This window comes from Patella vulgata, chromosome 5 (genome assembly GCF_932274485.2).
Source record: "Patella vulgata chromosome 5, xgPatVulg1.2, whole genome shotgun sequence".
NCBI lineage: Eukaryota > Metazoa > Mollusca > Gastropoda > Patellidae > Patella > Patella vulgata.
In genome coordinates this window covers 14,299,855-14,316,490 of record NC_065883.2, presented here as the reverse complement: position 1 = coordinate 14,316,490, position 16,636 = coordinate 14,299,855, and the positions used below count along the sequence as shown (strand labels likewise).

The 16,636-nt window shown below is 35.7% G+C and overlaps 1 protein-coding gene across 1 annotated transcript; it reads left to right on the top strand.

The window, feature by feature from the left end:
- Nucleotides 1–480: 480 nt before the first annotated feature.
- LOC126820819 (uncharacterized) lies at nucleotides 481–9,876 on the top strand. The gene is made up of 8 exons (XM_050548950.2): nucleotides 481–561; nucleotides 1,720–1,896; nucleotides 3,519–3,660; nucleotides 4,882–4,990; nucleotides 6,240–6,312; nucleotides 7,666–7,857; nucleotides 8,276–8,412; nucleotides 9,068–9,876. Exons 2-8 carry the CDS (start codon nucleotides 1,741–1,743, stop codon nucleotides 9,366–9,368), a joined length of 1,110 nt encoding a protein of 369 aa, XP_050404907.2. The 5' UTR covers nucleotides 481–561; nucleotides 1,720–1,740; the 3' UTR covers nucleotides 9,369–9,876.
- The last annotated feature ends 6,760 nt before the right edge of the window (nucleotides 9,877–16,636 follow it).

The window sequence follows — 16,636 nt, the reverse complement described above, 5'->3', positions numbered from 1 at the left end:
GAGTTTACATCATATGGCCCTCCTACGACTTAACGGGCCATTCTGAATCCGGATGGTGCCTCCTGAACCTCAACAGTCTCTTCCAACGAATTTCTACATGGTATTTGCCCTCTCAAAATTTACATTATGTCTAACGATCACCCAGAGCTCTGATGGTTTTCTACCCCTGACTTTCAGCTTTCAATTATCCTTGGCATTAAACCACATGCCCTGTTATTCTCACAATTTTTCATAAACTTATTAATTTGCGTTTCAAATAAACTCATACCATATCTATTATAATATTTTGACAATGGAGAAGACAAATAAAACATATGTATTTATCAAATTATAAATGATGTCCTCTGGTGCACTTATATTCGCCTACTGCAATTTCGCATAAATTATCAAATATTATTACAGGGTTCGATTTTGTCCTTTCGCTGTGTAATGTATAACCGCTTGTTAAGTAAACCTTGGCTGTAGAATATATATTAATGCAGCTTGTATGTCATTTTCCAGGAATTTTGGAATGATTTATTTAAAACTGCTGTTCAGTGGGGCATAACAACTTATGAGCAGGTAATGCCCTTTTTACGACGTCATTGGTTATAAAGATGTTATAACGCCATTCAATATAACATACTCCTATCGACAAGAACAAATGGCACCCCCTGTAGAACCAGGACCCTTAAAGTATATGCTGTGCCCCAGGACAAAAGTTTCAGTGACGTTTCAGTTCCAGCACTCAGTTGACTTTTTATGATTGAAGAAATTTTAAAACACAATAATTTTTTTTATACTTTAACACTATCTAAATGACCATTATGTTTATTTTTATGTTAATTTCCCTCCAAGATCGAAAAACTCTATATCTTGGCAAAATCATATTTCTACACTCTCTATTTTCTGAAATATGAACTGGTTTATACAGGTTTAGGGGAAGCGAAGATCGATGATTTGCTATCTCAGCTTCCAAGGAGGCTAGTCCATAAATATTCAAACGGGAATTTTGGTATGCATTTAGATAATTTGCCGTCCCCAAGAAGTGTCGCCTCCGGGCATATGCCCCCCTCTCATTGTGGGGACCTTGTGGAGGATATGTCGCACATTTCAGAATAGCTAAAGCCTAATAGGATGCCAGAATAAACGCTAACAATAGGGTTATGTTGACCAAAATATTCGGTTGTCATTATTCGTTTTTAAATCATACTAATTGTTGACTATGCAAATTGTGGTCGTTTTACGTTTTTGGGTTTTTGTTTAATACCATTCAATTTCAAGGCCCATAAACACGAGCCTGGCTACGAGTTAATCGAGTTTTAACGAAAAGATTTTAAAGGCCGAATACCACTCTTGTTGTAACTGAATAATATGTCCCAATCTTTGTTCTGGTCAACAAATTGTACTATTTTACAATATTCCAATTAATTGATGATACAAATTTCATCTTAACACACCTAATTTAAAAAATTGGAAAAATTCAAATAAATGATTTGAAAAGCCTGACGTAAAGCTTTTCAAATGTGACTTGGATTTAAAAATATTTTTGAACCCTTTGGACAAGTAAAATAGGATTTAATGGATAATTTACACAACAGGTAGGACAGTAACACATCTAGTACTTAGAATAAGGCTATTTTTTTATTTTCTGGAGCTGTCAAGCCAGCAAGAGTGTTATTGGCCCTTTAAGTTCACCTGTAAGAAAATAATCATTTAGGTTTGATTGGGATTTTTCAGGATGGACTGGACGAAACGTTTATGAATATGCCGGTTACAAAAGAGGATTTTACCGCGGCTTCAACATGGTTACATCAAATGAACAATGCTGCCGTTAAAAATAATATTAGTATTCTGTATTCTGATGCTTATCCTAGACATCTTTTTCAATCGTTATTATTGCCAGCTGTCACACAGGTACATGTATACTAAAATATACCATGTTACTTCCTATAAAGTGCTTCGTTTGATTATACCTAACCCCACTTAACACTGCTGTAATGGAAGCAAATTTCTGTTCCAAATTATGACTCCGTAACAATATTATTAGGCTTTAAATAGAGCTCCAAATTTTAACAAATACGTTTACATAACGTTACGTCATGACTCACGAATTTATTACATTTAATTAACCAGTGCATAGCAGAATATTGCAAAAAAAAACCTAATTGCGTGACAAAAAACGAGGCTATCAAAACGAATACAATGTGAACAATACTGTTTGGAGACGAACAATACTTTCACCGTTAAATCACTGTCCAAAGTTTTAAGGAAGACCCCCAGATTAAACGAAGGGCTGTCATGTTGCTGTACGTGGGATAGATTTGATTGAACGGGAAGAATAGACACTCTCCCTCAAAAGTTCAAGTATCAGAGAGGGATTTCCCGGGCCATTGCTTCAGAATATGGTAAATACAAGTCTAAAACTGGTATTTGATGATGTATTACAATGTTTTAAGTATGTACTGTATTGCAAGGAATTAACCTTATAATGATGTATTACGTGGCAAGGAATGAAGCGTATACTGGCATGTTTAAGCATGTACTCATGTAATATAAAGAATTTAGCATGTATTGATGTATTACAAGGAATTAAGCATGTCAAGGAATTTAGTATGTACTGATACATTGAAAGGAATTACGCATGTAATGATGGATGACAGGAATTAAGCATGTGAAGGCGTATTATAAGGCTATGAAAGGAACTGATATGGGATGTAACGTCCTACTTTTCTGCACGGGTATACGCCAAATTTTGCAGGAAAAAAGACGTTTTCCAACAGTCAAGGGGTCTTCTAGGCAGTAGCGGATTATCAGTGAGGCTGATGAGGCTGCAGCCTCAGGCCCAAAGATTTTGTAAAAAAAATTTTTTTAGACTTGTCTGATTAAAACGCATAGACAATCAATGTCAGGGGGGTGGGGTTTAGGCCCAACGGGAATCAACATAGACCTTCACCCGAAATTAATTAGGCCCACGCCATTTTAAATAGGCCCTATTGTTTGGAGATCTGATCTTATTTTTTAAACGTAGGCCTACAATGTACGTTAAATCCTTGTAAGTTTTCGGTTATGTCTTGCTTAATATATTGTATCCACGTGACGTCATTTATGGGCATATAATTTTACATTACCAATATCAAACGACTTTGGCTTAAGAAAAAATATCTAGCAAAAGATCTTAAGCTAGTTTCGATGTAAACACCCCATCTTGAGGAAATATTATCCTTGAAAATAGGTGTATGTACAGTTGGTTTCCGGTGACGTTTCTGCTGTTAAAGCATTTTGTACGACAAATTTCAATAGTTATAACTAATATTTTAAAAATATTATAACCTCAGTAACGAATCCCGTTTTTAATGTTAGCAACCACCTTGGCTCTAACTTTAAAAACTAAATAGGCCCTCCAGCAACTGCCGCCTCAGGCCTTGGTGGAGCTTAATCCGCCACTGCTTCTAGGTGCACGCTAACATGTACACGGGACCTTGGTTTTTATAATCTACTTTACTGATGCATAAACTCACTCATTTTGTATGATTCAGACTAGAGCTAGTCAAGATTACGGGGAAAAAAATAAAGATCAATGGAAAATTGGAATTTCTTCAATTTTTGCAGATGCATTAAATTTGGTCCCAAATAAAGACTCATTTAGAACGTGCCATAACGTATCAGGTAATAACATAGGTAAGTGTGTTAACCATTATATCCCAAGTACTTTTGCGCGCAAGTGTTTCTCTTAAGCGAAATATTCTTTAGGACTGGTAGTTCTATATTGTTTTATTTTTTATAATTGCTTTTAATATAGAGATTTGTTGCATAACTCTGGGGTCACCCTGGTTCGATGATCCGGTGGTAACGTCTGGGGTCACCCTGGTTCGATGATCCGGTGGTAACGTCTGGGGTCACCCTGGTTCGATGATCCGGTGGTAACGGGTACCGTTGTGCATGACGGAGGGCCTAAAAAGCAACAGTGTTTAGTCTTTCGAATGGGATGATAAACTGCATTCCTCTTTACACGTAAAAGAACCCTTTGGAATTCAACAAACTTAGCTGACTTCACAACAGTTCACTCCTAGTACACATGCTCAACAAAAGAAAGTACGACGTGAAACCCCAATTTAATTCAGTACAATTTAATGATGGGTTCCAGCGTACAAACTGGATGATTTAATGATATATATGGACTAAACACATATTCAAACTAACTAATTAATTTGTCATAACTTTGCTTCAAATCCTTCTCAAACATTGTAATTGCGAAGGAATGTCCTATAAAAATTAGATCAAACCAGGTCATGTTTACGTCACGTGACTTACCTTTCTTGGAAGTCAGAAGAGAATTCATTGCATACATAAGACGATGTTGTCTTTAATCGCTTACTATTTATTACAAATATCGAATCCTAATTAAATTCTCGGATTATCCACTACCCGCGTCTTTTTCCGGCATTGTTATCTCAGAGAGTGTTGTACGTCTAAGTTTATCAACTTGTACATCAAGCGCTCAATGTTCGCGTGTGACCTTTGACATCACGCCTGCAGAAATTCCTAATCGTCGGGCTGTTGATTAGGGGAACCCTTACATTTTTGTCCTGTATACGCTCCAAGAGTGTTTTTCGGGGAATCCAGTATTTTTTCTAGTACGATTGGATATCTCTACTTTCCATATATACCAAAATTACCATACTTTTATTGGACATAACCACCCGATAAATACTTTTCTGGGAACCCATCTTTAAATGCTATTTAGGATATTGTGTTTTGTCCCAATTTCATATATATATGTGTACTGTAACAAACTTGTAGCTTATGAAAAAGTCAATGTAATTGCGGTTTGGTTTTTTTTTTAGCATGATGTATATCTATTTGTAATCTATGTTAATAGCTTACATTGTTTCCTTGTAGATTATGTAGAGCCGTATCCAGAATTAGAGATGGTTGTTGCTCTTCTATCTAAAGGACCTGTGGGCATCGGTGATAGATTAGGCTTTGAGGACAGTTCAATTATAAAAAAGTAAGGTTTTTATCAGAATTTAAGACCTGATTATATTATTTTTTCAATATCACTTTATCGGGATGGTCGGAAACGCTTCTAGTCGAACGAAAAACCCTCGACAGTAGGTTTAAGATCCCTGAGTAGGCTGCTGAGCGCTGTCAGGCTGTTGCAGAAACGGCCGAATCTATTTGTTAAGGCCAGCTCAATTTTCGTCAAGGTTGCTGAGATTTAAATATGGTTAGGGCACGTGATTGTTGGCGAGATTGTAGGTTAGGGTAAGCATTGGGGCTAGGTCCAAGGTTAGGGTTAGGGCTGGGATTAGCGCTAGCCCTGTTTACATCTCGTGACCTTTGACCAAACTTGAAGTTGACCTTATCAAATAGATCTGCCATTTCGTGCAGTGTACATAAACAGATTGATAACTACAATACTATTAATGCTAATGTATTATGTATTATAAATTTATTATATACATTATCCTATGTAACTGATATATTAGACATTTATCATCTCAAATACTGTATACATTATATATTCATTATCCTATGAAATCTTATATGTATTATATATATTTATTATCCCATATCATTTGTGTGTTATACATCTATTATCCCATATAATTTAGTTATATATTCATTATCCTATAAAATCTTATTTATGTATTATATATTTATTATCCCATATAATGTGTGTGTTCTAAATCTATTATCTCATATAATTTAGTTATATATTCATTATCCTATGAAATCTTATTTATGTATTATATATATTTATTATCCCATATAATGTGTGTGTTATATATCTATTATCTTATATAATTTAGTTATATATTCATTATCCTATGAAATCTTATTTATGTATTATATATTTATTATCCCATATAATGTGTGTGTTCTAAATCTATTATCTCATATAATTTAGTTATATATTCATTATCCTATGAAATCTTATTTATGTATTATATATATTTATTATCCCATATAATGTGTGTGTTATATATCTATTATCTTATATAATTTAGTTATATATTCATTATCCTATGACATCTTTTTATGTATTATATATTTATTATCCTGTTATTTATCATCATATGTAATTGATATATTTATTAAATATTTATTAACCTATGTAATTGATAGTTAGTATTATCCTATGTAATTGATGCATTATATATTTATTATCCCATATAATTTAGTTTATATGTTATATATTTATTATCCTAATATGTAATGCAATTTATTTATTAAATATATATTATCCTTTGTAGATGCTGTTCTACTGATGGTAAATTATTACAACCAATGCGTCCAGCTAAAGCCATAGATTCTCAGATTCTGCAGGTAACAATTGGCTTAGGCCACATCTCGGGTAAATATTGTTTAAAAAGTTCCGGCGGGAATGTTACAATATTAGTTATAGCGGCAATAAGTCTGTGCAATCCAGAATAATTAGTATAAATCATTTTTTTTTATCAGACTAATTGTTGAATATTAATATTAATTTCGAAAATCTGACAGTTTCAGCTCCTGTATATGAAATATTCTTGAATAATACCCATTGTTTATCTTTTATCACCTTATATTGGAAACTAAAAGATTGTTTTGTTTTTATAAATTAATAAGTAATATTTACCTTTGATTCTAGTCAAAACTTTTAACTAATATATACCTGAGATGGTAGTCCAAGCATTAACTAATATCTATACCTCAGACGCTAGTCCAAACTTTTATCTAATATCAACCTGAGTTGCAAGTCCAGACTTAATTTAACTAATATGTACCCGAGTTGGTACTGTAAACTGTTAACTAATATCTACCTGCAAACGCTTAACTAATATCTACATGACAGTACAGACGTTTAAACATGCATTATGCAAGAGCTAATTGCAGGTCTTTCTTTAGGCTGAAGTGTTATATAAACTATTAATTAGACATTTTTATTCACACGACAAGACCATAATCTCTTAAGATTCCATAGGATATCTCCGATATTAATTAGATTAAAACGGTGCAGCCATATTTTAATTTAATTAAAAATGGTGAAGCGAGGATAAGCTTCGAACAACCAGTACGGTGGTTGCAATTAATGCACACATCGTGTCAAACCTTCAAAAGCTAATATCTTCACTCTCAATAGAGCAATTTGAATGAACTTTTCAATATATACATTTTGCATTCTCTATTTTAGAACTATTATAGTAAGAATGGTCAGAACCGCTATCTAAATCTTACATAATGTACCTTTAAATAATATCTACCTAATCTGCTAGGCAAAATCTTTCACTAATACCTTTTGAATATATCAGGTAAATGTTAGTTAATTGCTAAGGCTATATTATTAGATCTTATATAATTAGTTAAAACTTTATATGTTAGATAACTATAAATGTCAATTATACCATCGCAAATATTATATATTAAGTTTTTAGTCATCATCGCAGTTAAAATATTCGCTTATATGGCAATTAATAGAATATAGATCCATTTAACTAGAACAGTGTAAGATTATTAACCTATAACGTGCAACTTGAAATCTGTAAATTATATTCCAATCTATATTCTAAGACTTAAATCTTGTCCCGTAATTGTTGATAAACATAAGTGTGTGTTCGAATTGTCCGTTTGTTAATAAACATAAGAGGTGTGTTCAAAATGAAATGAAATTATGAAATGAAATTATTTATTTTATTTCAGTCGGCTTTTCAAGATGGCAGCGGTCCTGATGGTGAAGTATGGTCTACGTATACTACTATACCAGTTGTAGGAACGTCTAAATCAAGCAATGCTACTTATGGTGTTATTTTTGCTGCTGGGCTCACAAAGCCCTTCGACATTACACCAGAAAATACCCACTTAAATTTTGATGTGTCAAGACCTCAAAGTGATGTACGGATGATTGTATTATATTTGTATTAAATCAGTCTTTTAAAGGGTTGGGATAATTCCCAGTACGGATGGCATTAGTGTCATGGCTCAAGGGAGATCGGTATAGCGCTCACTTGCTAGCCACGAGGCCCGGTCCCTAGTGTCCCTGATACGGAAGGGTGTTTAGTCGTTCGGATGGTACGAAAGACAATCGTGAGTGTGTACCTAAAAACAGCAATCATATTATATGGCATATGCCCGTTTTCATTGGCAGAAAAGTAAGACGTCAAACTTCCATTTCATTTGCTATAACACCGTGATCCCCCATTTGCTATGACACCCTATTAATGCTAAACGGATTATTTCCATTTCTTCTGTACCAGTTTACATTATTAACTTTTTATAATTAAACAGTTCTAAGCAGTGTATTTTTTTTCAGTTTCCAAAGAGTAAAATATACAGATGGAATCAACCAGACCAGTTCTTTGACTTTTCTAAAGACAACAAGTTTACTTTACAAAATTGTCCTTTAGCCAACTTTTGTTTGTATTTTACAACACCTATTATTGAGTTTGGGTAAGTTTCTTCTAAGATATAATATTATGCAAAACTTGTGTAGAATCGGCGTTCAACAGGTATATGAAAACAGTGGATCGAGGAATCCTAAACGGAAGTGTTCTTCACTAGATTAATATTTAAGTAGATACACAAACGAGACACTAACACTGTTTTCATAGTCAGATATTATTAGACCAACGTTTCGAAAAGGTACCCTCTTCTTCTTCAAGGTAAGAAATAAAACATTTAAAATAATCTCTAAGGAAACAGAAATGACGTCATAGAAAACTCCCTCTCTCTCTCTCTCTCTCTCTCTCTTCTAAGATATGTTGGGGTTAATGTGACAAAGAGTGAAGTCATCTGATGAACCTGGAATGGCTTGGATATTAAGTGAGTTAGACCACACGCGCCATTTAATCGGTTAACGTTAAAATCGTGGCTTTGTTTATTATCGTAGCAATGACAATCGAGACTAGGCTATTCTTGTCAAAACCTCAAACATTATTTATATATATATATATTTGACTGAAATTCAAACATTATAATATATATTTGACCCAAATTGTCAAGATATTTATTTTATTTTTATTTACTTTAAACTACTATAGCGACGGCGGTCAGACATTTATCTAAATCTTACATAATATATCTGTAATCGTTGTATATATTTCAGAGGTCAAGAAGTTCTGATTCTCGGTGAATTGGACAAATGGATCCATATGCCATACCAAAGAGTTACACAAATTTCAGTTACTGAAACAATAGATTTAGAAATCAATGGTGCAGCTAATGAGGAAGTTCAAATATGGGTTGCTGTTAACGGTAATGTGGGAGCCTTAGTAACCAGAGCCGACGGCAATGGATTGGCGCATTTAAAATACGATCGCAAACCTACGAATCGTGCAGATTACCTACAATTCTCCAAGAGGACCTTACTTGCATGTGTTGTTTTTCTGATAATTGCAAGAGCTTAAATGAAGTAACATTGATCATTGTTGTAAAACTATTTTCTAAGTAAATGTATTATAAAAAGAATGGCTTATTTGCTTACAAATTGATTTCAAATTATCTGCCCTGGCCTTGATTGTAGCTAAAGTCTACGACCCAATCAAAAAACAGTTTACAAACCAGTCATTTTGCGTTCGTTTTTATAAGGGTAGATAACCACATTCATGTCCATTTACTGAAAGATTTATGTGAATATGTATAGATTTCTAATTCATTTATATTTAAATGTATTATCACCATCTGTAGTATGTTTCGCTGATTTCAAATACGACATTTATATGTTTGACTTTTGTTATTATTATTATTACTCTTTCTTTGTCTGAAATGTTTCATTCTGTTATGTTTATTATTATTGAACTTATATTTGGCAATTTGACCCTCAATAAAACTCTTGAACCTACATATATATAAATGGCCGGTCTTCATTAATATAATATTTGTAATTTGTTGTTAATAAATACGCATATGGTATAATTTTGACTTCTCTACTTTATGCTACCTTCTGGCTAATTCCTAACCACGTCTCTTGACGGGGAGCCTTTACGTTTTGCTTACTTTACCGATGGGAGTTACTTCCCTTTGCAAACTTTCTTTTCAATTAACGATTTATGGCATTGGTCGATAAAAATAGCACAATCATCAAGGGCGGATAACTTATAACTTGAGAGCGTGCCCCCTTATAGATTAACCCAGGGGTTAGTGGAGTTGAACGGAATGAGACCACGGGAGATAACGAGGATGAAGTAAGCCCTCCATATTTGCTTTCACACAGGTAAGTCACGTTCAATTTTCTTCCACACAGGTAAGCCCCTTAACTTTGCTAGCGCACAGGTAAGTCCTCTTAAATATACTAAAAAAATGTTCCAAGTTAGATTGCGGAATAACAAGGCTGAATATATCTCACCTAAAATTACCAAAGAACAATATTCATTTTACTACTTGCCGACACAGTATAAATAAATTAAAACAATCTGAGTGTATGTCCCATGTTAGATTGCGGAACAACAAGCTTAAGGCTAAACGGGTTCACCCAAAATTAATAAAGAAAACATTCGCTTTACTTCTTGCCGACACAGTAGAAATAAACTAAAATAACTCTTTTTTGTGTTCACGGAACAACAAGCTTTAACACGGCTAATCAATCAACCACAGCTAAACACAAGTCACGCGTGACGCATGCACGTGCGTGACCCATATCAACGTCTTACTTCAAATACCAACATTCGATATACATAATGTGCTATTACCATACCTTCTTGAGTCAGATTCAGATACTTTCATGCCTAAAGCGCCCCATACACGATCAATTATATTCCTCAAGCCTGGTTGCACAATATAATTGACAATTTTTTGCTGACCACACACAGCTCAATATAATTGGCACTTTAATTGCGCAAACTAGACTCATTTTCGTCTTGCTATCTGTTGAGAAAGGATGGGGGATTTTGAAGAGGAAACCGATGTTCCAAGAAGGAAACGTGCAAAATGGTCAAAAGAATGGTTTCTGCAGCGTTCAACGTTTGGACACACCAAATTACTACGTGAACTGAGCCAGAATGAGCCAAGTGATTTTAAAAACTTTCTGCGCATGGATGTTGAGTCCTACAATGAGCTTTTGCAAATGGTCGAGCCCCTGATTGGAAAGCAAACTACAAATATGCGTCAGCCCATCTCTCCTACGGAGCGTTTATTGCACAATTTAATTGACGATTACCACACACGATCAATTCATTGTGCAATCAAATAGACTTGCGCAATAAAATATCAAGCAGAGTTTGATTCACTCAATACAATTGCGCAAGTCATCAATATCACCCATACACGGTCAATTTAATTGTCAATTCAGGGTATTGACAATTAAATTGCGCAATATAATTGATCGTGTATGGGGCGCTTAACATTTTAAATAGCCGCGCGAACTAATGCCAAATAATCCTCCATTCTAGCTTCTATATCCAAGATTTTCTCTGGCCTTTTTATTATCAAAGTTTATGTCAGTCGCAAACTGTTTTAAATCTACATGTATTACATTTAAAGTTTCGATATTTACCCAAGGTACAATATTGGTCAATTTCTTCGGGGTAAACCATTTCCCATAAACGCCCTCAGAAATTAATTTGCAAAGGGTTTACTTTCCCGTTCTACGTTATTTGCGACATTTTAACAGATCGTGCACTTGACTTGACACCTCCTGGCGTGGTTTCGAATCCCCGGTTGAACGTGACAAGGAGTAGGGTCGCCTGTTAAACCTCGTGGGTTTTCTCCGGGTCCTCCGGTTTCCTTCCACTGCTAAAGACTCCTACGCGCAAGCGAATTATTGAAATAAAATTCAACCATGTTTTAGTCCCGAAATGACCTAGTTTGTGTCGAGTGGACGTTAAACCCCATTTCTCTCTCTCTCTCGACACCTCAAGGGTTTCAGACAAAGCAACAGTTGGGAAACTTCCCGGCAAGGGCCGGTAACTCAGTGAATAGCCCTGTGATCGTCTAGTATTGTCTCTGGTTGTTTTTGTAATTCTTTATTCTAGGACTCCACTTTAAACATTGTGTATATATCTTTATCTCGGACGGCCCTTAAAGCGTTTCTCTAAATGTCACTCTGGCAGCCCACGTTGTGAATTTGCATCTTGCTCCAATTATCCGGTTTAAGGTTATGCACAGGAATAACAATACCACAGTTCGTTTCTACATTTTATGTCAAGCACTGGACACATAGGTTGCAAACAACGGTTACAAATAAAGTCATTCTCTACTTTCTCAACCTCAACATTTCGTTGAACGAGTTTACTGACGGACACCCACAACATCAAATGGCTCTCCTACGACTTAACAAGGTATCCCAATCCAGGCGGTGTTCCTTGAACCGCGACGGTCTCTCCCATCAAAAATCGCTCGTGCGAGTATACTGATAGAATTAACTACCTTTTCCGTCTTAGAATCTGCCTGGTGGTCTAAATGATGTCTTCACCAGGAACTTTTAATAAGTCCACCAAATACTAGCTAGGAAATAATATCTGTATTAAATCAACCAATGGGAGAACCGTTTTTAATATGTATATTAAATCATATTAAATCGATTTAATATGTGTATTAACCCTACAAATCACTAGGTAGGAATTAATATCTATACTAAACCAACCGATGAAAGCCGTCCTTTCAATATCCCACGGCCATATGCGAATGACAATAACAACGGAAAACGACGCGGGCGACACGAAATCCTAACGAAATGGCACGTTTAACTGATTTACGACAATTTATTGATGATTTTCGGATGGAAATAAATAAATGACTGTTGCAGAGCATTCACGGTTGGAGAATACAGTGCAGAAATTACCGAACGTTTGCTTCATCGTCTCGAGCAATTACGCCGCGACCTTTGCCTGACAAGAGAAGGTTCAATTCCTCTCTGGTCCAAGAGCAGTTTCACAGTATCAGTTCACCGATGTGTGTCATAGCAGCAGCTGTTCGTGCATGTGAATCAAGTAGGGCAGGTCAGATTCATACACCATGTACCATTTAGGAATATACTTACTAAGTTCATTTCGAATTCCAACTGCCAAAGCCCTTTTATTTGTACGCCAATGTGTACACGGGGACTCAGTTTGTCGTCCCATTTGAACGACTATACGTTGTACCAAGCCAGGCCCTTTGTCTTGTACCGCAGACAAGGGGGGGGGGGGCACGTCGGAAATGTTGGGTAATGCAGGGATCGAACACCCTAGCCTTAACCGCTTAGCCTTATGGCTCCCAGCTTGGCCATTCGTGGGCGAGGCTTTCACAATCAGCACATTGAAAGGTTATGGCTAGAGGAGTGGAATAACACCGTAAATGTGTTTTACGATATCTTCCCTGCGTTTGACAGGGATTTAGTTCTGAACCCTAACGGTGAAGAACAGATCTTCGCTCTTCACTATGTATATCATCCACGGATTCAGAAATCATTGGATACATTCATCAGGCAGCATAATCACCACAGTTATTTGCCTCTCGGTCAATGGAACTACATTGATTAACACATACAGCAATTAGAGATATATTTGTCAATGTCGTGATGCTGTGGGAGAGGAACGGGAGATTCAAGCTGGAAGTGATGTGGACAACACATTCTTAACTATTGTTAATGTTCCAGATATCAGAAATCCCCTATCAGATGATGATCTTCTGGAGTTGACAACCCTTTTTGACCCATTTTCTAATCGTGATGCTGAAGAACAGTGCCTCAGCAAATACTTAGAATTTCTTGATTTGGAACTTTGCACTGATATTGATAACACTGAAATTTCCCTTCTTGAGTGTTAATTGAGATATGTAGTAGGTTATACCGCGTCAATACCTATATGTTCTTACCAATCACAGCGAAAGTTTAAAGAGAGTATATCCCGTCCGGCATTTTTATTTTTAGGCTGTATATCCATTTTCACCTACTACGAAAAGTTTTATATCCATTCAGGCTTCCTTTCTCTTTGGCATGATTTGCATATAACAAGGCGACCAGGGGCGGAGCATAGTTACAAACATGAAGTACAGGATGTCGGGAGGGACATTTTCATGGGCGGGGTTACCTGTAGTTTACGAAACGGAGCTCTCTACCCGAGTAGAATATCCCAAACTGTATTTTGCAGACGAAATCAAACGGAACAACCTCGTCTATATTGGTGATTTTTAGAAACTTGAAACATATTATTTTCGGATCAATTCTAGAACAGTTATCATCGAAAAAGTCACAATTTCAAACAATTTTATTATACGCCCACATTGAAAAGTGGTCGTATCTTGTCCTCGCCCTCGTCCATCCGTCTGTTGTTACTCTTAGTCAGATTTTAGTCTACTATGTTTCATTACTGACAAAAATAAAAAAAAATATATGCGAGAACTCTTCACTGCTGTGGGCGTATGTTTCGTTCCCTGGCAACCAACCTTTTAAATTAAATTTGCATGTTCGCGGTTAGGTTGCGTTTGTTCCGTTTACAGGATTATTTCAGAAAAATACGAACCTGATTATTTTTCTGTTCTCTAAAAGGATGTACCATACTGATGAATGTACCTTTATATAGTGGGTTTTCAAAGTATATAAATAACTTCCAAGAATTCCATTGCTGTTTTAAATATAATTCTAATTTAAATTCCTGCTATATAACAAATTGCATATTGAATAATAAAGATTTGTTAAAAACTGTGACGATGACCCCCCGCCCCAACTCTAAATATCCTATATTAACTTCCGGTACATTTACAAAACTCACCTTCTGTATCTTAGTAAGTGATAGTCGTGCCAATAGCCCAAGCCCCGAGTTCACAAAGCATTCTCAGACTTAAGTTAAGAATTTACTCAAAATTGTTGACCTAATTTTAACTAAACTATAGCTCTTTATAAAACTTTTGTTGTTTTAATGTATCAAATACACCCATAAGAAACTATGTGCAAAGTTTTGTGTTTCTGGATCAAAGATATTTCTCATAAACAGTGATTGAAAGTTGAGTAAATTCTTAACTTAAGTCTGAGAATGCTTTGTGAACTTGGGGCCAGAGTAACACCCTGCCTCTTACGTGCATTGCCTCCCTTTTCTCTTGGCAATACAGGCTGAAACAGATCTTGTAGAAAAGGCTTAGTTAGTAAACAAGCAGCTTAAAGTGCTCCGATTTTCTCTCATCGTGGCCAGCACATCCAGCGTTTCCAATCCAGATCACATTCTGAAAAACTGACATATGTGTCAACATAATTTAAAATTTGGCCCAAACTAGGGGCTATCTTTCGACAATATCAGAACAAAACAAAATCTTGTAGAAAAAAAGTTACAAAATGATGAATAATCATTGATCTGGTGCACAGATTGTCAACTTTGCGCTTATTACTCCTCGAGGCACTGATTACTCCTCGAGGTTTTTAGTAGAGAGAGAGAGAAATGGGGTTTAACGTCCACTCGACACAAACTAGGTCATTTCGGGACTAACATATGGTTTAATTTTATTTACATAATTCGCTTGCGCGTAGGGGTCTTTAGCAGTGGGAGGAAACCAGAGGACCCGGAGAAAACCCACGAGGTTGGACAGGCGCCCCTACTCCTTGCCACGTACAACTGGGGATTCGAAACCACGCCAGTCGACTCAATGACAGACTTTATGATACAGCGCGCGCACGCTAACCATTCAGTCATCCAACCCCCCGTTTTTAGTAGAAAACAAAGTGGTGTGTCAGACGTAACCATGTAGGATTTGTCCTCTATCAACTTTGTGCATAATTAGCGTGTTTACTAAGAAATTAAGATTTGAATTGAGTCCGCAGTATCCAAGGCCTAGTGTCTCATCACATGACTGAATGTCCAAAAATATTTCCTGCAATTACCGTAAACTTCAGTGTTATTTTTGTATTGTTAAAATAATTTTTTTTATAACAAACAGGTCTTTAAATATATTATCGGACCAACTGCCACAAAAACAGTGATCCTTAAGCTTGCTTACCTTACCCAACAGATTCAAGTTCATGAAGTTTTTGCCATGATAACCGCTTCTGAACTTCTGAGTTGTCTGTTGCAATCACATTTAACTTCAAAAATTCAGTTGGCCGACCCCTACCTTTTCTTTTTAGACCATACCTTCGCCCAGTTGAAGGTACTGTTTGGCCTGTTGTGTTTTGTTGTAACCTGAAAGAGGTGTATTGTTCATTGTCAGAAATATACTCCAAAAGCTATTATTCATGGCGGAACATGTAGGCTACATGACATGTGTCAGTGTCTGCCTCTTGCTATATTTATGATAGGTAAGATGGCTAATACACCTTCATGCTGATCTACATACACGTAAGTCTACGAATATGGCAAGTTTCAGAGAAAATGACCAGTCTTTTATTTTGACACTACCATGACCACAGGACCCTTAGTCTCTATCATCCAGAAAAATATTCTACGAATATTAGTCTGGATATATTTTCAACATTTGAGAATAATAGGTCATTGGCTAGATTATCCTGTCTTTTACATTATCATAAACAGCGTCAAAGGGAGGTAACTCATTCTAAAACAAGATTATGATGCCCATGAAATTAATTTAAGAATGCCATTTAAAATAACCCATTTGATTGCATGCCAGTTCAATATCCAACACTCTTTAATTTTTTTATTGTAAAATTTCTCTTCATGGGCCATATCTATGTTTTTTAAATTAATCCTAATTCGTCGTCACGATTCATGTTTGTTTATATTAATGCAAGAATTATGGGATTTATTGTGGGAAG